The sequence below is a fragment of the Cydia splendana genome, chromosome 3 (genome assembly GCF_910591565.1).
Source record: "Cydia splendana chromosome 3, ilCydSple1.2, whole genome shotgun sequence".
Classification (NCBI taxonomy): Eukaryota; Metazoa; Arthropoda; class Insecta; order Lepidoptera; family Tortricidae; genus Cydia; species Cydia splendana.
This window is the reverse complement of record NC_085962.1, coordinates 17,324,413-17,345,037: the sequence shown is the minus strand read 5'-3', so window position 1 is coordinate 17,345,037 and position 20,625 is coordinate 17,324,413. Positions and strand designations below refer to the sequence as shown.

The 20,625-nt window shown below is 34.2% G+C and overlaps 6 protein-coding genes across 6 annotated transcripts; 3 read left to right on the top strand and 3 right to left on the bottom strand.

The window, feature by feature from the left end:
* Positions 1–663: 663 nt before the first annotated feature.
* LOC134806293 (cytochrome b-c1 complex subunit 8) lies at positions 664–2,177 on the top strand. The gene is made up of 2 exons (XM_063779514.1): positions 664–903; positions 1,917–2,177. The coding sequence occupies exons 1-2, from the start codon at positions 750–752 to the stop codon at positions 2,009–2,011; spliced, it is 249 nt and encodes an 82-aa protein (XP_063635584.1). The 5' UTR covers positions 664–749; the 3' UTR covers positions 2,012–2,177.
* Positions 2,178–3,082: 905 nt separating this feature from the next.
* Positions 3,083–4,492, top strand: LOC134806836 (uncharacterized). The gene is made up of 2 exons (XM_063780231.1): positions 3,083–4,132; positions 4,220–4,492. The coding sequence occupies exons 1-2, from the start codon at positions 3,098–3,100 to the stop codon at positions 4,490–4,492; spliced, it is 1,308 nt and encodes a 435-aa protein (XP_063636301.1). The 5' UTR covers positions 3,083–3,097.
* LOC134806822 (coiled-coil domain-containing protein 22) lies at positions 4,441–12,393 on the bottom strand. Its single transcript, XM_063780210.1, has 8 exons — positions 12,072–12,393; positions 11,790–11,961; positions 6,790–7,048; positions 6,378–6,652; positions 5,942–6,166; positions 5,722–5,861; positions 5,478–5,643; positions 4,441–4,802 (listed from the first exon to the last, which is right to left on the bottom strand). The coding sequence occupies exons 1-8, from the start codon at positions 12,119–12,121 to the stop codon at positions 4,581–4,583; spliced, it is 1,509 nt and encodes a 502-aa protein (XP_063636280.1). The 5' UTR covers positions 12,122–12,393; the 3' UTR covers positions 4,441–4,580.
* A 276-nt stretch (positions 12,394–12,669) lies between these two features.
* LOC134806830 (DEAD-box helicase Dbp80) lies at positions 12,670–14,560 on the top strand. The gene is made up of 2 exons (XM_063780224.1): positions 12,670–12,913; positions 13,073–14,560. Exon 2 carries the CDS (start codon positions 13,080–13,082, stop codon positions 14,478–14,480), a length of 1,401 nt encoding a protein of 466 aa, XP_063636294.1. The 5' UTR covers positions 12,670–12,913; positions 13,073–13,079; the 3' UTR covers positions 14,481–14,560.
* A 555-nt stretch (positions 14,561–15,115) lies between these two features.
* LOC134806885 (ER membrane protein complex subunit 10) lies at positions 15,116–17,897 on the bottom strand. Its single transcript, XM_063780304.1, has 5 exons — positions 17,757–17,897; positions 16,626–16,793; positions 16,089–16,360; positions 15,532–15,628; positions 15,116–15,240 (listed from the first exon to the last, which is right to left on the bottom strand). Exons 1-5 carry the CDS (start codon positions 17,805–17,807, stop codon positions 15,157–15,159), a joined length of 672 nt encoding a protein of 223 aa, XP_063636374.1. The 5' UTR covers positions 17,808–17,897; the 3' UTR covers positions 15,116–15,156.
* A 385-nt stretch (positions 17,898–18,282) lies between these two features.
* Positions 18,283–19,437, bottom strand: LOC134806866 (uncharacterized). The gene has a single exon (XM_063780275.1). The coding sequence runs from the start codon at positions 19,252–19,254 to the stop codon at positions 18,298–18,300; it is 957 nt and encodes a 318-aa protein (XP_063636345.1). The 5' UTR covers positions 19,255–19,437; the 3' UTR covers positions 18,283–18,297.
* Positions 19,438–20,625: the final 1,188 nt, after the last annotated feature.

Here is a 20,625-nt window from a genome sequence, read left to right as displayed (position 1 = left end):
TACTGGGGCCTTAAGGCCCCATTCGCACGACAGCTTAAAAAGCGTTGCGTTAAAACCCGACGTTGGCGCTTTTTTACCGTTTCCAATATTTGTGTTCATATGAACGCTTAAAAATCACTTGTGAGTCGTACTGCCACGTACGCATCTCAGCAAAGCCATACTTTATTTGCTATTACGACGTATTATTTGAATATAGCTTGAATATTTCAGGAATTTGTAAGCATAAGTTGACATTTTTAAGGTGAAACTATTAATAATCTTGACGATTGACACCAAAAATTGACACTTGACAGCCAACTGACAGCAGCGCCGGCGCTTTTTCAACGCTTGTGAGAACAGATACACGGATTTCCGTATGGTCTATTCAATTTGACGCCAACGCTCAACGCCGAAAATCGAACAGTGCTCGATAAAAAAGCGCCGCGCTTAAAAACCGCCTTCGTGTGAATACATACATGGTTATCCATTTGTGTCATTCAAACGCTTTTTTAACGCGCGTTGAAAAAGCTGCCGTGCGAACGGGGCCTAAGGGAGCCCATACATTTCGCGACTCTTTCTCTTTCCGCACAAATTATCAAATGCCGCAATGTATTGCAAATCGCATGCGATTATCGATGAGGTTTGTAAAGGCCATTAAAAAGATATTTTGACATTTCCGGATTTATAGTTTAGTCTATGGTTGCACAGTGTGTGTACTGTACTGTGTAGTGTTACATTACGCCGTAGCAATTACATAATTTACAGCAAAAATGGGAAAGCATTTTGGAGAGCTTGCAAAAATCAGGGGTTTGATAACCTACAAGTTGTCTGCCCATGAGCAACGAGCTTATGCTGGCGCCATCTCCAACGGCCTCCCCAATATCTTCCGTAGGTTCCGTGAAAGCGTATTCAGGGTTGCACCTCGTAAGTTTCATTCTTCTTAATTAATGTAGTGAACTTTGCCAAGTCTAATACCTTCACAGCTTTACTGATCATCGTTATTCGAGTGAATTGCAAAAAAAAAGTACATAGTTTAAGCACCTGTAATTACTCTAAAATTCATTGATTCCATTTTGTTACGACAATTAAAGCCCTTTTTAATAAAATTAAGTTAGTATGCATCAAAGTATGTTAGGGTATGCTATAGACATATGTGTACGAATTAAATACACACAAATCAATCAATTAAGTTAAGACTAGTCACAGCTTCTTAACTGCGCCTAATTACGTACAATTTTTTTGCAATTGACTCATTCACTAAATGCTACGACTTAATGGTAATCAACCCATACAGGGCCGTCTTAAACTATGCTGGGGCCCCTAGGCACATAAGAATTTGGGGCCCTTTTGAAAAGTAAAGAAAGCTAATTAAACTAGCATTTTTCTACTATGATCTTCTATTTATTATGAGTAATCAAATTTACTGTTACTGTCTGTCCTTGGGGCCCCCCTGAGGATGGGGGCCCCGTGTACCCTTATGGTAAAGACGGTACTGAACCCATATAATCAAGTTCAACTAGAAATTATTTTCCGCTCAATTAAACAGTGTCAGAACTTGTATGCAATGAAACGAAACTCATATGAGAGTTCTTGCAGTCTGTATATTAATTATTTAATTTATAGTAGTAATAAATAGAAGTAGACAAAAGAAATGTATAGTTGCAGGTTGGTGGTGAAGCCTGCACCATACTTACTTGCAATTTGTATGTCCCAACTATTACTTGCTGTATGCATCCTAGGATTGCCTGCCTTCTAGGTGGGAAACGTCTATGGCAGGTGTGGATTAAGTAGTACCATAGTGACTTGCTATGACACAGTTGCAGGCAAATTAACTGTGATCATGGATTATAATGCCCATTTTTCAACCAAAACCAAATGTCAAATCCTTAGGCAATAGTTTCATATCATCAAGTTAAACTCACTTTCTTTTGTTGCAGCTTTCATCATTGGATACTTAGTTTACGAGGGAGTGGAACGTGAACACCATAGGCTCAGCCGCAAGAATCCTGCTGATTTTGAAAATGATCAATAAATAATCATAGAGTAACCTCACTACTTTAATTTATTGTAGATTAATTGTTATGAATTGAAATAAATGTACCTACAATCAATGTTTGTTTTCATCTTACTTGTTGAAAGTATGAAAGAAAAGGAGTTATTGATGTTTTTCTAAAATACACTTGTCAGCAAAAACTTTACCATTGTCTTATTTATCTTATCAGTTATATTTATTGATGATTATAAAAATTATATTTTTCAGCTGTAGGTACTCCTCATGAATATTTTAACAAGCAAAAGTCAAAATGCTGTTTTTACTCTTTAAATATATACTTGCATTTCCTGTGATTACTTACTTACTACTTAATCTTTTACTTTTGTGTGCGGTTTTATCAAATCTTAGCCCTAAGCCAGCCCTAAGCATACAATCATCAGCAAAACTCAGAATGAGATGCAAATACATAAAATAATAATTACACCCTCACCAAGGTCAGGGTGATCTTGAATCGTCGGCAGTGCATTATTTTTGATTTGAATCCGTACATTAGCCACCATTATAGTAGCGATATCTCTTTCTCCCTCTTACTTATGGGTGCGCCCCACAATGACCTTGGTGCGGTGCGGTAGTGTGTTACGGCTATTAGCTCCGTCAGGTGTGTGAGCTACAGACATGCAGCTTGCGAAGCCCCCTCCAGACTATGCGCGTGAATCGCGGGCGAAGCCGCGAACGTGAGTGTGGAGTCGATTTCGCTGTCTGCGAAAATCGACGCCACACTCGCGTTCGCGGCTTCGCGCACGAGTGAGGAGGGGGCTCGAGAGAGACGAGCATAGACAAAGCCGTAATAGACTATCGCACCGACCGACCTTGGTGCGCCGCACCCATAACTGAGAGCGAGGAAGAAATATATACATAGCCAATTACCTACCACAAAGGTTGAGTGAGCTGTTCAAGATATTTTCTTGCCTGGCAAGCCGACTAAGCTTTCCGTCATGAATGGAAATGACAGATGACCAATTGTCAATGTCATATTCGGCATTCGAGCAAGATAGCAAGACGGGTTTTAGGTTAAAACTTGTATTATTAATTTGATTATCGACTTTATAAGGAAGATTGTCTGGAATGATGATAAGAAATCTAAGACGAATTCCGTTGAAACAAAACTACTTCGTTTTTATTCAAAGGCAAACTTTTTTAACTAAGGACTATCAGTGTAATGGTGCTTGGAACGCTCAGGTTTCATCGTCGGTGCTCAGCAAAGTCAATCTACATGACTTTTTTAACACCGTGGACCAGAACTATTCCACCAAGGGCGTTATTAGCGCCATAGACGTGGATGTATTTGCAAATTCTGTAAAGGAGTCAGTTTACCTTGACGAACTTAAAGAACTTCTCCACAAGTTGAGATTGTCTGCAGAAACTAGAAACACTTTAGAGTCTACTCATCATGCCACCATCAGGAATTACATCGAGTTTGGCAATATTGAAGATTTGGTAAAAATATTGCAGGATCCTCTTAACTTTGGTCTATTTCTTGATGCATATACTGCAAACATATTGTTAAATAAGTTAATAACAGCACAAAACTATGAGCAAGCAGCTAATGTTGCATCTTTAGTGATGCTTCAGGAAGACTTTAGCAATGAAATTACTTGTACTCTCTGCCAATATGCTTGCTACAAGTATATCTCTGGATACACTCCACCGGAGCCTACTCCTCCACAAGAAAAACCAAAGAAAGTAGAAGAAGTGAAGATAAGAATAAAATATTTAAGAAATCCATATTTTGATGATCACTTTGACATCAAAGATACATTAACAGCATCTGGAAAAACACTAGCATGGATTTCTGAGAAATCTGGTGACAATCTCAATAACAATCTTCAAATCATTGGTTTGAGCGTATATAAAAAATATGACAAATTACTTGCTCTGAGTGAAGACCTCAGTAAATCTTCATTCAAGATATCTGCTGAAGTTCTTGAAATACTTAAAAAGGAATCTAAAAATGTTGAGGCAGAAGCAAAATTAGAACAGTGTATTTCTGTTCTAAGCTCAGTTGGAACAGTTGAAACTTCTTTAGAAGACTCCTTGAAGATTGCTATTGAAAATGCTATCAATAAGAACCAAAATAAGGACATAGCTTCCCAGGAACAGGTATGGGTATAGCTGCTCTACTACATGGGGTTGTAGGGATATATTTTTGAAAGATATCCACTAATTAAGCTATTTGTATTATTTCAGCTATTCAAGTCTTGGGTAGAATTACGGGAAAAGAAACTTCAAGAACAAACAAAGCGCCTTGATAGAGCAAAGCGGCTTGAGTTCATCCAAAAAAGTCAGACACAAATGGCTGAGGAAGAGCAGAAACTGTGGTTCTTTGAAAATGAAGAAAATATTGACCTACAAATTGAGGAAAAAGAGAAGTTGGAGGATAAAAGTGTAACTAAAAAGAAAGCATTGGAGAAATCTGATGAAAATTATATTCCACCTGAGATATTACCAAAACGAAGATAATAAGTATAATTTAATTGTTAATATTGTAGTATTTTAAAAATTACATAATCTACATCTAAAATCACTTTGTAGAATAAAGTCCATACTATTAAGAATGTTCTTCTTGCATCCTGTTAAGATCAAGATGGATTTTCTCTAGTGTATCTTCAGTCCGTTTGGCTTTTTCAGTCTTGATATTGTCTTCAATGTCTACAATATCCCTGGCGAAAGTACCAGTGTCATTAACAAGTGATACAATGGTATTGCACTCTGAATGTAATAGGGCCAGTAACTTGTAAGCTTTCTTGGCTTGGTCATCTTTTTTAGCATCCTGAAAATTATAAAAATATCCTAAGTGAAAACAATTAAATATTGTCAGGATCAGGACAGAGGGTGTGTATGCCAATAATAGTTATTTGTTTTACAAGGGGGCAAAGTTGTTGTTTAACCTCTCGTGCTAATATTGATACCCGAGCAAGCGAAAGATTCCAAAATTGAACCACGAGCGTAGCGAGTGGTTCGAAAAATGGAATCTTGCGCGTTGCGAGGGTTTCAAAGCACGAGGGTTAAACAAAACTTGCCCCCGAGTGAAACACAAAATTTTTCACCACACCAACCCGAAGCAAATATTAAATGTAAAATAACAAACAAAATCAAACCATATAAAATCCAAATGAATGTTATTAAATATTTATCATCCAAAATCATCATTTAAAAGTCAATTCCACCAGCAAACATAATAAAACAACTCAAAATTTGCATTTGATTACTTTGCCTCACATGTGAATAAAATGCAACTTTGCTATCAGTTTTTGAAGTGCAAAGTAAGCCTTTCCGAGCTGGTGTGGTGAAAATATAATTATATACCTGTTAAAGTGTAGAATGTGGGGCTAATGAAACTATTAACACTTATTCTAAACTTGCTTCTGTTTATAATCTACAGCAATACTTTGTCTCTCCACCCACCATCCTGACTCTCAAATAACTTTGCATTCTATAAACATACCTTAAAGAGTGTTTCATCAGCAATTGCAAAACATCTGTCAAGTTGTCCTTCCAGTGTGTTAATCTCTTTTTGTAATTCTCTTGTATCATCCAGTATTTTTTTTATTTCCATGTTTTGTTTGTCTACATTGCTGATTATTTCTAGGATTCTTTTAGTATAAATTGACCTAAGAAAATTAAAAACGAAATATATAATCTTTTCCAAATATTAAATATTGTTGTAAAACATTTTGTCCCATATTTACCTTTTATTACCCCCCTTCAATTTTTCATAATTATGCTTCAATTGGTTTTTGTTCTGTTCCTTTTTGTCATATTCATCTTTCATAGCTTTTGCAGATTCCTTTAATGAAATCAGGGTCTTTCTGGCTCTATTCCTTTCAGACTGTAAAATAATAACTTAATATGTATAAGAATGAAAATATATGATAGGTAAATTTATTTAATGAAAGGTAGTGTATTTACCTGGGAATCATCAATGCTGTTTTTGATTTTGTCAATCTCTACTTTTAGGGATAAGTTTTTAGAAGTCAGCTCCTCACTCTTCCTGTGTAACACATTCATGCTTTTTTGTACTTTTTCTAGGACATTCGTTGCATCTTCATTATCATTGTTGCTTATACCAATGCTGTGTAAGATATTTTGTACATTTCTTAAATCTGCTTCAATTTTCTCTTTTGATTTTTGGACCTGAAACCATTCATATAGGTAGATAAAATGAGAGATAATTAACTTAATTAAGCAACTTAAAACCTGGACCACCATTACTTGTGATCACAATATCACATCAGTTGTAAGTATTCACTAGTAATTTGTTAAATTAATAAGATAGTCTATCTTCTTCACCTTGATGCATGCCTTGTCTGCAGCTATTGACTTGTCTATAAGTAAGAACTAATACCTGTAAAAACTCAGCTTCCATAAGGTTGTTATCACTTTTAAGTTCATCTAGCTTTTGCCTCAGAATGACTGCAGATTCCTTTAATTCCTTCAATGATTTATTGGTATCATAAGTAATAGGTGTACCAGGCTTCTCTTCAACAGCTATCTCCAAGTCATTTTTATTTTCAGTACTTTTCTGCTCAATAGTCTTTTTCTGGTTAAATTCTTTCATTTTCTTCAATTTCAATATTATTTCTTGTTCATTAAGGTCAGTTTTTGGTAATTTATGTATAACTAAAAAAAATGTAAATTGATTGGATGGATCAGCCATAAATGTTATTCTCATTTTGAAGAGAATATTGTCATAATTGTATACCTAACTAATAGACTGGTACAACTACATTTACATCCAACATAAAGCAATATCTTACCTTGACTTTGAACATAATCCCCAATAGGCTGTGTATTGGAAGGATTGCAACATGGAGGGATCCACACAGCAGCAAGTTCCTCCTGGATCCTATTACTTATGGCTTGCATAAGAGAGGACTTACAACTTCCAGGAGCAGATTTGGCTGCTTTGTTTTCTGTTGGCAACCGCTCTATGAGGAACATAAAAACTTGTCGCAACTCAGCTTCGTTGTAGTAAAGAAAGGTTTGGTATCCCACATCATTCTTGTATCCCAAATCCTGTAAATATAAAAAAAAGCTGCTAAGTAACAAAAAAAATTGTACCTACTGGAGAGTGGAGACTATAGTGGGGGACTATATGGAAGTAGAATTTATGATAAACATAACAAAGTAATAGGCCTGATGACAAATTTTGAAAACCCTTTTAATATCGTCGGTACACTTGTATTAGTTACGAAAAACACTATATTTTAGTTATACTCATAAGATTTAACAAAGGTAATTGCATTTTATTATAGCTAGTTTAAACTTCGCGCGAAAACGCCTCGCATGCCATTTGTGACGTCATCATTTAGTTGGTTGTAGGGTGGTAGATATTGTTTACATACTTACAGTTACGAATTTCCCTTGAATCCGAATGATATTGTTAATTCAGCACCATATATTACGATTAGGGATATAAATACATTACAAAAATTAATCACAATAACTCATTTTACACAAAAACTCTCACACGGTTGCAGTTTAAGATGAATTATTTAGATACATGTAAATTTTGAGTAAAAATCACCGAACGCCGGTTTTACTTTTTAATTTTTAATTTTTTCTAGTTACGGCAGCCAACATGGCAATGATAGTTCCATTCAGCCAAATAATTAAAAAAGTTTATTGTTGAAATATCGTATTATTTAGCATTTTATTTAAATAAAAACAAATAGATTATTATTTTTATTTATTTTATTTAATAAAAATACAGTTATTCTTAAAAATAGGCATAGCCCCGCAAAACTCAACAATGACTTTGACTGTGGGGTCATCAGTCTCTAGTTGTTAACTTAATAACTTATAAAATTGTATGTACTTATTTAGAGTTTAAATTACTACAATATATCTACTTTATAGTAAGCGTCAGGACCCCTGGACCACTTGAGATATTTGATGTTTAGATAATATCAAAATACACTACCTTTTTGCTAATATTTGGTACCTAACTTCAAATAATTAGTACCTCGATTGACAGCGAAAACCCGAAGAACTAAAGTGGCCATACATTCTGACGTCAGGATGTCTGGACCATTTTTTTTACATGGTTTGAGACAACACAACTACATGACATGTTAGTAAATATTTACTACCTTTTTAGTACCTCAACATATATTTTATTTTTATTTTTTTGGCGACCCAGAAAAAAGATACACTTAAAAAAAGAAATCTTATAATACTCATAATTTTATAGTCCCTGGTGTTCACTTAATTATACGGCAAATGATGATGATGGAATTTCCTTTTGCAGAGTTGCTCCTTTGCTATGTGGTCAAGTTTGGTGTCATTTTCGTGTAACACAAGGATGCTAAATTCGTTTCTGATATTTAATTTATACGGTTTCATACAGGGTGTCCCTAGCCATTGGACAAAGCCGAAATGTACATATGCATTAGGGTATTTAGAACCAGTATACAAAGTATCATAATAATCGGTGTAGCGGTTACGAAGAAATTAACAAATTATGATTTTTTTACTTTGGAGCAACCTGTATGTGTTAGTAGATCCTGAGGTAATAAATAGTATGAAACCTTCTTCGACCATTTTGATTATCTTTTTTATTTATGACATTAATAAGATTCTGACTTTTGACAAATGTCATGCCGCCCATTGCCGCACATGTTCAAAAAAATTGTCAAAAGCACTGCCAAAGATGTATGTTTCTTTTTGTTGTCGATTATTGGAAATACCTTTTGTTTGATAATTTATCTTTTGATCTAATTTAAAAAATATTACCGTTAGAGCATTTCTTAGAAGTAACCCTACGTGGGATTTCAGGGTTTCTCCAATGGCTATATCCTGTATAAATAATTAAAAAAAAAATACAAATAAAAATTTGGTATTTTTATTTTTTTCGAATAAACCTGAAAAATAAAAGCCTGTAAAATAAGAATATTTTTATATGCACACAAAAATAAAAATTTCATGAAAAAGCCCAGTAAGGCTATTTTTTTATAACGAGGAATTAGTAATTCCTCGTTATAAAAAGTATACATATGGCATATTTATGTTACATTAATGTGAACAAAAAAAAAAAAAATTTGGCAATGACGAGCATAAGCAATGTTAAAGAGTGTTTACAAATATATAGGTAGTAAAATCTTTAAAATACGAAATAATGTAATTATTAGTCTATTTCCCTTTTTTTTCTTTTGATTAACTCGATAATGACTTCAAACTTAATGCAGAAACCTAAACAGATGCTTTCATAAATTTATGATTGTATGGGACAAATCATCCACACCGCACCAAAAATCAAGGTGGCTCCCGTTTCTAAAATGATCGAAGGGTTCTAAGGACTCACTATGCTAAAGGGTATCTCATCATTATGAAACGCCGTAATTCTTATAGCTGTAACTCATCTTTGTATACTATTCAGTGAGCTGGTAGTCCAAAGTAAGTCAGCATGCATTTCATTTTTTTTTCTCTACATTTTTATAAATAAATATGCCATGTGTATACTTTTTATAACGAGAAATAGTAGAGCTTTTTCATGCAATTTTTATTTTATGTGTATATATAAAAATTAGAAAAAATTAGGCATTTATTCGGAAAAAAAATAAAATGGCAAATTTTTATTTTTATTATTTTTATGAAACCGTATAAATTAAATATCAGAAATGAATTTAGCATCCTTGATTTACCCGAAAATGATACGAAACTTGAGCACATAGCAAAACTTATTTTTTTACAAATTTCGTGGGGCACCCCCTTAAGTCAAAATATTGCATGAAAAATTTGGTTGGCTCCCCTTCCTAAATCAATCTGTTAGTCAAAAGGAGCAACTCTGCAAAAGGAAATTCCATCATCATCAATTGCCGTAAATCGCACTTTTTTGTCGTGAACGCCACGGACTATACTTAAATATAAATATAAACTAAATAATAATGACGAACAAAAATTAATTAAACTAATAACTAAAAATACTAAACTAAAACTACCGAAAAAATAAAAAAACCTACAAATAAAAGGACTATTAATCTTATAAATATCAAGTGACAAGTATAAGTATGTAAACCGCGTTAAAATCACGCCAAGAAATGTGGTTTTTATTATTAAATCATGTACAAACAACAACACTTAACTGTATATTGTTGAACCTTATTACAAAGACATAAGGTCCACCGATGTACAGTTACCAGTGTGGGCGATGGTACTTACTTTCAAATTTAGTTAATAAAATGATTCTTTTTATTTAAGTGTATGATTTTATAGCCACAATCATAAGTATATTATGTATACTTACCCCAAAAACAAAAGCTATACATAGCAAAAAAAACCTAAGGCCCCGTTCGCACGGCAGCTTTTTCAACGCGCGTTAAAAAAGCGTTTGAATGACACAAATGGATAACCATGTATGTATTCACACGAAGGCGGTTTTTAAGCGCGGCGCTTTTTTATCGAGCACTGTTCGATTTTCGGCGTTGAGCGTTGGCGTCAAACTGAATAGACCATACGGAAATCCGTGTATCTGTTCTCACAAGCGTTGAAAAAGCGCCGGCGCTGCTGTCAGTTGGCTGTCAAGTGTCAATTTTTGGTGTCAATCGTCAAGATTATTATTAGTTTCACCTTAAAAATGTCAACTTATGCTTACAAATTCCTGAAATATTCAAGCTATATTAGTAGTAATAGCAAAAAAGTATGGCTTTTCTGAGATGCGTACGTGGCAGTACGACTCACAAGTGATTTTTAAGCGTTCATATGAACACAAATATTGGAAACGGTAAAAAAGCGCCAACGTCGGGTTTTAACGCAACGCTTTTTAAGCTGTCGTGCGAATGGGGCCTAATATAAAATTTCTTTTTTGAACATACTTTTTTTCTGGAATACCAAAAAGGATGGAAAAAAATATATGTTGAGGTACTAAAAAGGTAGTAAATATTTACTAGCATGTCATGTAGTTGTGTTGTCTCAAACCATGTAAAAAAAATGGTCCAGACATCCTGACGTCAGAATGTATGGCCACTTTAGTTCTTCGGGTTTTCGCTGTCAATCGAGGTACTAATTATTTGAAGTTAGGTACCAAATAGTAGCAAAAAGGTAGTGTATTTTGATATTATCTAAACATCAAATATCTCAAGTGGTCCAGGGGTCCTGACGCTTACTACTTTATATCGTGTAATAATATTTTATGGACGTAATAAATGTTTAGTGGCGAAATAACATTTTTTTTGCACCTTTCGAACTCTTTGGTGCCCACATATAGATTTCGGTCAATGAGGTTGTCTATGTTGCTCTAAGAAATATGTTATGGATTGATGACGTCACTGTTTAGAACGTTTCTGATTGGCGTTTCAGTAAAAATGGCCGATTGGAGAATTTTGCACTTTTATTTTATTGAATATATTAATAATCCTTCAGTTTATACTGAGATTGGGCCATTTTTTAGAATCATATTAACATATATGTTTCGTTGAAACCATTATTTCCATGATTCTTTGTTACTTGCAACAGGCCTATTCTCACCCCTAACACATAAGATGGCCAAGGCATTCTCTGTGCTGAAATATTAGTATCCAATAATATATAAATGCAAGAATGCTATAAATTCTATATTTATTCTGTTAGTAAAAAGAGTTTACCAAAATAACCTCTAGCCGCCCAGACATCAAAACTTGCCAATACAAATGCAATTCTGATTTGTCAAAATAAAGATTCAAATTAGAATGGAACAGGAGATCTTTTTATAGGCCTCTGGGCAGCTAGAGGTTAAAACAAAACACAAACAAAATGCAGAATAAAATTATAAAATAGTTACCTTGCAGATCAAAGCTATGTGTGCAGCTACTTCAATTCTGTGGGATATTCCTGTTGGTAATTTAGTTGGTACTTTTATAGATGTACTGATAGCACTGAGGCATTTTGATGCGGACTCAATGATGACCTCCACTGGGAGCTCACAAATGTTCTTGACACCTTCATCAATGTTTCTGAAAAGATTAATGATACATGGCAATGCAACAGCAGTAGCTAACACTGCTTTACATGAAGCATTTATATTACTTTATAACAAATTAATAGGTTGTGAGAATTTACTTACACATTCAGCTGACGGAGAAAATGTAATATAATAGAATCTACTTCTTCCATGACTGATGTATTTGTTTATAAAAGCTTCGTGACGTTATTTCTCTCAAGATGTGATTATTTTAAGTACACGGAACCACGAAATAAGATTATCGTGGTTAATTTTATTGAAGTCAAGATAAAATTAAATACATCTGTGTCCGAAACAAAGACAATAAAAACAACTTCACGTCAAATTAATATTTTCTAGGAAAAGTTAATTCTGCTCAGAATCTTGTTATTCTTGCTTATTTGGAAATGGTTTTATTTAAATTAAAAACAACAAAACATCCTATTTGACCATTCTCTCAATGGGGGAAGCAACTGTCAAAATGACAAATATTCTCAAAAGATGGGCGTACCGGACTGTGATCTGGTTGGTGGTAAAAGCCATAACAGACTACCGCACTGCGACGATGGTGAACCGCACCCATTAGTGAGAGCGAGAAAGAGATAAGCTGACCGGACTAAGGACGCAGTCCGGTACCCCCGTCTGTTAGCAATATTATCTATTCTTATTTATCTGAGTCATTCCTACATTATCTGTGTACCGACCATAGCGGAACTAGAGCCTTTTTTTTTTTCGTGAATGTCGGCAAATCAAGATTCGTAAACGTGAATATAGTTATTTGTTATTTTATTTCTCGTGTACTTTGTTGAAATTGATTTCGTATAGTCGTAAAGCTAAAAAAATATAATAATGTCGGGCTGAGTTCGAGTCGCTTGATAATCTCAAAGATTAAAAGTTGAGGCGTAAGGTTAAGCGGCTTTTGGTTTGAAACTGTATTTATTTGTTATCTCAAAACAGTTTTGCTGGTAAGTCCTTGTCCAAGGGTTTATTCTATAGAAAATATGCACCATGCTATTAAAATATACTTGAATTTCTAGTTTGGCAAGAGATTGAGTAATTTATGAAATTTTATCTAGTAATACTTACTACAATTTATTGTTACATTCTTTCAACAATGTTTTCAGGTACAACATGGCGAATCAGTGGGGTCAAAAAGCCGAGGAGTTGGAGATTTCCAACAAAGTTGCAGGTTTAGGATTGAAGCAAGACCCACATAATCAAACAACAGAATCTGATGAATCGGGGGATGCAGCAAATCCAGCTGAAACTTCGTTGCTTATGAAAATTATCCGGCAGGGTCTAGTTGAATCAAAGTTAGACATTGAGGTGCAAAGAAAAGATCCTAATTCACCTTTATACTCCGTTAAGACTTTTGAGGCTCTGCATTTGAAACCAAATTTGCTTAAAGGTGTTTATTCTATGGGTTTCAATGCACCTTCTAAAATTCAAGAAACTGCTCTGCCTACTCTCTTAGCTGATCCTCCTCAGAACATGATTGCACAGTCTCAGTCAGGAACAGGAAAGACTGCAGCATTTGTGTTGGCAATGTTGAGTAGAGTGGACACAAATCATAACTATCCTCAAGTCTTGTGTCTCAGCCCAACATATGAGTTGGCTATCCAGACAGGTGAAGTAGCAGCCAAAATGGCCAAGTTCTGTCCTGAGATTAAATTGAAATATGCTGTCAGAGGAGAAGAAGTGCCAAGGGGCACCAAGATCACAGACCACATAATTATTGGGACTCCTGGTAAAATGTTGGATTGGGGTGTTAAGTTTGGCATGTTTGATCTGAGCAAGATTAAAGTGTTTGTATTGGATGAAGCTGATGTGATGATTGACCGGCAGGGGCACCAAGACCAATGCATTAGAATCCACAAGTGTTTACCTTCCACTTGTCAAATGATGTTCTTTTCTGCTACATATGATGCTGCCGTCATGGAATTTGCAGAGATCATAGTGCCCAATCCAATCATTATCAGATTATTGAGAGAGGAAGAATCCTTAGACAACATAAAGCAGTATTATGTGAAATGCAAAACCCCAGAGGAGAAATATAGGGCTATTTGCAACATTTATGGTGTTATTACTATTGGGCAAGCAATTATATTTTGTCATACAAGGAAGACTGCTGGTTGGTTGTCTGAGAAAATGTCTAAAGATGGGCACTCTGTGGCAGTCTTGTCTGGGGAGCTGACTGTGGAGCAAAGAATAGCAGTCCTTGACCGCTTCCGAGCTGGTCTGGAGAAAGTTCTTATCACAACTAATGTGCTGTCCAGAGGCATTGATGTGGAGCAGGTGACCTTGGTAGTTAACTTTGATATGCCCATGGATGTGGAGAAGAGAGCAGACTGTGAAACATATCTGCACAGAATTGGGCGCACAGGAAGATTTGGAAAGGCCGGAATAGCAATCAATCTTATTGATTCTGCTCTGGCTATGCAAATTTGCTTAGCTATTGAAAAACATTTTGGCAAAAAGATTCAGTTACTTGACATTGAAGATGCTGAAGAAATTGAGAAGATTGGAGCCTAAGGTCTCTTGTTATGTTATGATAAGAATAATTATTTTTATATTCATTCTTTCCTCATTAAACACTACACATATTACCAGTGCATACTATTTTTTTTCCTGTATTAAATACTTATGTAGCACCATGTTCCACTGTCAATAAGATTGATTGAGAACTAAAATTAAATAAAACAGTTATTATAAATATTGGATTTATTTTTTCTAGTCATTATTATACAGGATTTTTTTTAAGTTTTCTGAATGTTACAAGCTCTTCCTACGATTTGGACAGCTTAAATATTCCAAGTTTACCTAGACATTTTTCTGGAGTGACCAAGGCAATGCCAGTGATTTCCTCCTAATGCTTATTTTTACTTTACTACCCAATCTGCCCTAGAGATCTGTCTGTATTGTATATAAACCATTGAAGACAGGACCTTAAAATTTCATCAGAGAGCTTTACTAACAAAGGCAAAATAAATGGGGTTGAATGTTTTAAACAACTTCTACGCATAGTAAGGTACCAGTCAGATTGGTTGGGTATAAGTTTAGCTAATCGTTGTTGTTGTTAAAATATAATATTGGGGAACAAAAACAAAACTTTGTAGTTAATCTAACTACACACTAGTCACTGTCTAAATAGTTAAATTGTACAAGAGTTGACCAGAAATATTTATCTTTATTCATACAACAACACTTATTAACGCGCCGCCGGTGCTCCTGCCTCTGGATTGCTGGCTCCTGAGATCATGACGAAGATGGCGATAGGCACAATGTACATCCACTGAAAAGTAATAGGTAAGTAAGTGTAATAATATATTAAGTCAGTGGTTATAATAGGTTATCCATTTTGTCACACAGCCTATTTTGAGTATTTTGTTTCGCAGACTCTAGAAGTCTAGATTATCCCTCTTAGGGATAAGTTCGCCCTTGCACTATATTTAAGTTCTATCTGATGTACCTGTATTCCTCTCTTCCGTACTAAGTGTTACTTACTAACTAGCAAAATCGCGAATATCGCTTATAGCTAATCATCTAGGGATTCTAGGGATTAATGCTACATGAATATACTTACATATTTAGCTAAAAATGATCTGTTGTCTTTCAGCTCGCCCTTTTCTCTGGCTTCTCTTTCACGCTCAAGCTTCTGTATATAGGATGCCGTGTCTGGTCTGTAATGGAATAAAAATATGTATGTAACCAATACCTTTTTTCGTAAAGAAAGTTGTAGTTATAGTTATTAAGTTAAAAATTTGGGTAGGTTCACGCTCCGCGATTGTTGCGCCATTTAGGGCCCTAGCTAAATTGGTTGTTCAATACTTACGCTATATAATTTCCAATTTAGCAAGAACCCTAAATGGCATAACAATCCCGTGTGGTGACTGTACTTAAGAACACAGACTGGATAAACTTAATACAGGGAATAATTAATAACAAGAACCAAATGGACAATCTTTCAATAGGAGTGCAAAGCAGTGAGAATATTTCTTTTATTTTTGTCATAGTCTCACATCTATTCAGCCCTTATGATAAAATTTTGCTACATTTACTAGCCATTAAGTTTCACTAGATATTAATCAATTTGGATGTGTTGGAAACCATGATTTAAAATATGAAAAGTAGAATACATACACTGGTGCTTGATCTATGTGTCGAAGGTAGAAATTAGACTTCAATTTGTACTCATTTTGGCTGCCATGCACTATTGGCTGGGTCCCATTGGCAACTTGGAAGTTAACAGCAATCACTGCTCCATTTGGGAGGATCCATGCATTGATCACATCAGACAGGCCATTGTCTAGGAATGCTTGGGCTTTTACTGATGAAAGAAATTCCGTCTCTTTGTTATCAGCAGATGTTACCAATGATTTTATTGAGTAGAATCCATCTACTTCAGCCAATTTCTGAAATACAAGATACTTTTTTTTTAATTTCAAGGAGTGGGTAGGTTTGGGGTGAAAATGAAAAGGGTTTATTATTCTTCTTATTCTCTATTATCTCCAGAGATCAGCGGGGGTGAGCTATTTGCCTTATAATATGACGTAAGACATGTCAAATTATAAGGTAAATAGCTCACCCCCGCTGATCTCTGATTATCTCACAGCAGCATCTTTTAGAAAACTATTTTTTTTAGGGAAATATATTAACAGAATCTAAAATCTTTTATACCTCTAGATCTTCAATATGTTGTTTATTAAAGTGTATTTGGTCAATAACAGATGTCCCAGACCGAATACTCTTTAAGGCAATATTTCCTCGAGAACAATATTGCTCACCCTTGCAATTTAATGTGTGCTGTATTTTTATATTCAGCCAGCCATCAAAATCAATGCAAACCTGTAACAACAAAATAATAGGTACTTATACTAGATTATGGGAACTCGATATATCTAAATAGTGGTTTGCTACTCAAATAAACAAGCCTAACAAATTAATATGGTATATAACAAGGGTTCCCAAAGTTTATATGTGCAACTACCTATATATGTTCAGAATTGACACTCCGTTGTAAATGTAGATGACCTACATAAAGCTCAAGAATCTGGAGCCAGCAAAGCAAGCATACCGTTAGCAATGCCTTTGAGACCCTGAAGCAAGTAGGTATCTTGAACATATTTAGACAATTTGATTATATCTGCACCATTAGCAATTTTTCTAATTTTTATCAAATTATGTGTTTAGTTTTTAAGTTTATGAAATGCTTATACACATATGCTAGTCTGTAAGGTATTTGTAATATGGTTTGTTGCCTGATTTAAATTTTAAATCAATAAATAAACATATCTATGGAAGGTTCATAACACCATATGTACCAAAACAACTTATCGGATAAGACAGAAGCTCAACAAATTAAAATTTAAAATACAGCTTAAACATACTTGATGGAAATACTTGAGTTAAGTTGTGCCACTACAGGAGTGAGGTGTGGTACCGGTGGTGATGACCAATGGTTCACACAACCGACGTCAGAGTTGTAAGAAAATAGGGCTTATCCCAAGCACAGGCATTCGTTTTTACAAAACGGACTGCCATCTGACTTTCTAACCCATAGGGGACAATACATAAACCTTATTGGAATTAATAGTGATTAATAGTGAGGAGTGCCTCACGATGTATTTCTTCAGTGAAGAACAATAATTAATAAATATCAAATTTTATTTCGTACATAAGTTCTAAGAAACTCCGGTTTGTAAGCTGTTTTACCGCTAGGCCACCAGCACTCATAAATTAAATAAAAGAAAGTATTCTGTGTTTATGACTGTAAGATAACTAAATAGAAATATACAAATTAGAACTTACGGACAAATGTAGTAATCCAAAGAAATATATTATTGCTGTAGTGGCTTTCATTGTTACCTCCTCTTAAATTCTTGAATGTCAAGAAAAGTTACTATGAATTAATTGTATTTAATATGTAAAAGCTCTGCAAAGAAAATCAATCATTTTACAGGTTAGAATCAATTTGAAATTGTCAATGTCTGCTGTCATTTTTTTTTTTTTTTTTTTTTTTTTTATTTATTATGAGCATTGGCAACTAGGCCATCAGCTCAAACACAAAAACAAAAATAATTACAATGCACAGCTTATACACAAAAACAAAAATAATTACAATGCACAGCTTATACCTAAAATCTAACTACTAATACACAATACAATATGATATGAATCTAAAAGTTACATTAGACATAAACTTAAAACATAAAACACAAAAATAATTACAATGCACAGCTTGAACCTAAAATCTAACAACGAATTACAAAATACAATGTTATAATATGAATGAATGAATCTAAAAGTTACATTAGACATAAACTGGTTATTTCAATCACTTATAAAATATTTACAAACTGCCAATAGTGTGAAGAACAAATTCATAGATTACAGGATATAATTGTTTATATTTCAAAAGACCCTGTACGGAGTTTGGCAGGACTTGCAAACCTGTATCCGTACACATGGCAACAAACAGTAGCCTTTGTAAATTAAATGCAGGACAATGGAAAAAAATATGATCAAGATCACATACATTAAAATTACAATGTGCACAAACAGCAGAATCACTTAGCTCTAATCTAAAGAGATGTGCAGGAAAACGAGCATGACCAATACGCAATCTACACATAGTTGTAATAAATGCCCTTTCTACATATTTTCTTTGGTATTCAAACCACGACTTGGTGCTAGGTGCTGGGACTATTTCAGCTAGCCATTTCCCTTTGACTTCTTTGGATTTAGACCACGAGTTGTTCCACCGTCTAATCATAAGATCTTTTACAAAAGGCACTAAATCGGACTGAGGTACTTTTAAATCACAAACTTGGATATTTTCTGTGGATTTGGCAAGCTTATCTACAAGTTCGTTACCAAAAATTCCTGAATGTCCCGGAACCCAGCAAAATTCAACAGTAATATTTCTATATAATAAAGAACTTAAACAACTTCTTAACTTATAAATTAAGTAATTTACAGATGCACTTATACATTTATTTTTAAGTGCTTGTAAAGCGCTCATGGAATCAGATAGAATTAAAAACTTATTCTCAGTTATATAATTATCATGAATATGTTCTAAAGCGTAAATTATGCCTAATACTTCAGCCGAAAATATTGAAAAATAACTACTACATTCGAAAACTTTTCCTATGTTCAAAAAGGAGTCAAAAAATGCAAAACTGGTCCTATCTTTAGTTTTAGAGCCGTCAGTATATAATTTAACAAAATCAGTCTTATCTTCAAGAAACTCCAAAAAGTCATATTTCGATTCAAATTTGACCAGTTCAACAACCACGTCTCGCATAATACCATTGTATTCATGTTCAAAACAGGGAAGCAAATTAGACCAATATACTATATCTTGAAATTCAAAGTTTAAATAAGTTATAACATCACTTATAGAAGAAGAATTAGGAAACGGTATTAAATTATAATTTGGAATATTGACATTATTTAAGTATCTATAAGTAACATCGTTATCACGACTAACCAACTTAAGACCATACTTGTCAGTGATATAACATCTGCGTACAAATAAAGGAACAATGCCAGCCTCTATTTCCAAAGAATTAATTGGAGATGACATCATAGCTCCAGTAATAAGTCGTAGCGCCCTATTTTGGATAATATCTAATTTCCTTAAAAGATGGATATTCGCATCAGCAAAAAACATACAACCATAGTCGAAATGACTTCTAATTGTCGCGATATATATCGTTTTAAGGACCTTTGGGTCTGCTCCCCATTTTACTCCAGTTAACGACTTTAATATGTTTAAACCCAATTCGGCTCTTTTAGAAATTGTATCAATATGAGTTTTCCAAGAAAGATCATAATCAAGAAATAGGCCAACGTATTTGACAAAAGACTGAGCAGGAATAACGTTAGAATTGTATAAAATTTGAGGATAATGTAAGCCATTTTGAGAAAAGAGAATTACAGAAGATTTGGAAACATTAACCTCAAGTTTTAGTGAATTTGTTAATATGTTATGAATATTACGCAGACAACTGTTCATAATAGATTCACCAATTTTTATGTCTTTACAATTTACATATAACACCAAATCATCAGCGTAAAATAAGTGCTTAACAGAAGCCGGAATTTGTTTCATGAAACAAACCAAACTTAGAATGAATATAAGAGGAGATAATACAGAACCTTGAGGAGTACCCTTTGTAGAAACTTTAGAACCTATTAACGAAGATCTAACTTTTAGAGTTAGAGATCGATTATTAAGAAAATTGAATAACCAACGTAAAATATGACCAGGAAACCCTAATAAAGACAAACTTTTAATAAGGTATGAGTGATCTATGTTATCAAACGCCCCTTTAATGTCTAAAAATACCGCCAAAGTATATTGATTAGAACGAAAATTGTTCTTAACATCCCCAATTAAACAACTTAAGTTATCTATTGTGCTTTTACCTTTTCGAAAACCATATTGAGTACTTGGAATGACTTTGCTCTTTTCAGTAAACCACTCTAGTCTATTTTTTAACATGGTTTCAAAAACTTTCGCAAAGCAAGATGTTAAGGAAATAGGCCTATATGACTCAACACAATTAGAATCCTTATAGGGTTTCAATATCGGAACGACATGTTGCGTTTTCCACGTTGGGGGAATACAATTACTTTGCCACAAATCATTAAATATTTTACACAGTATTTC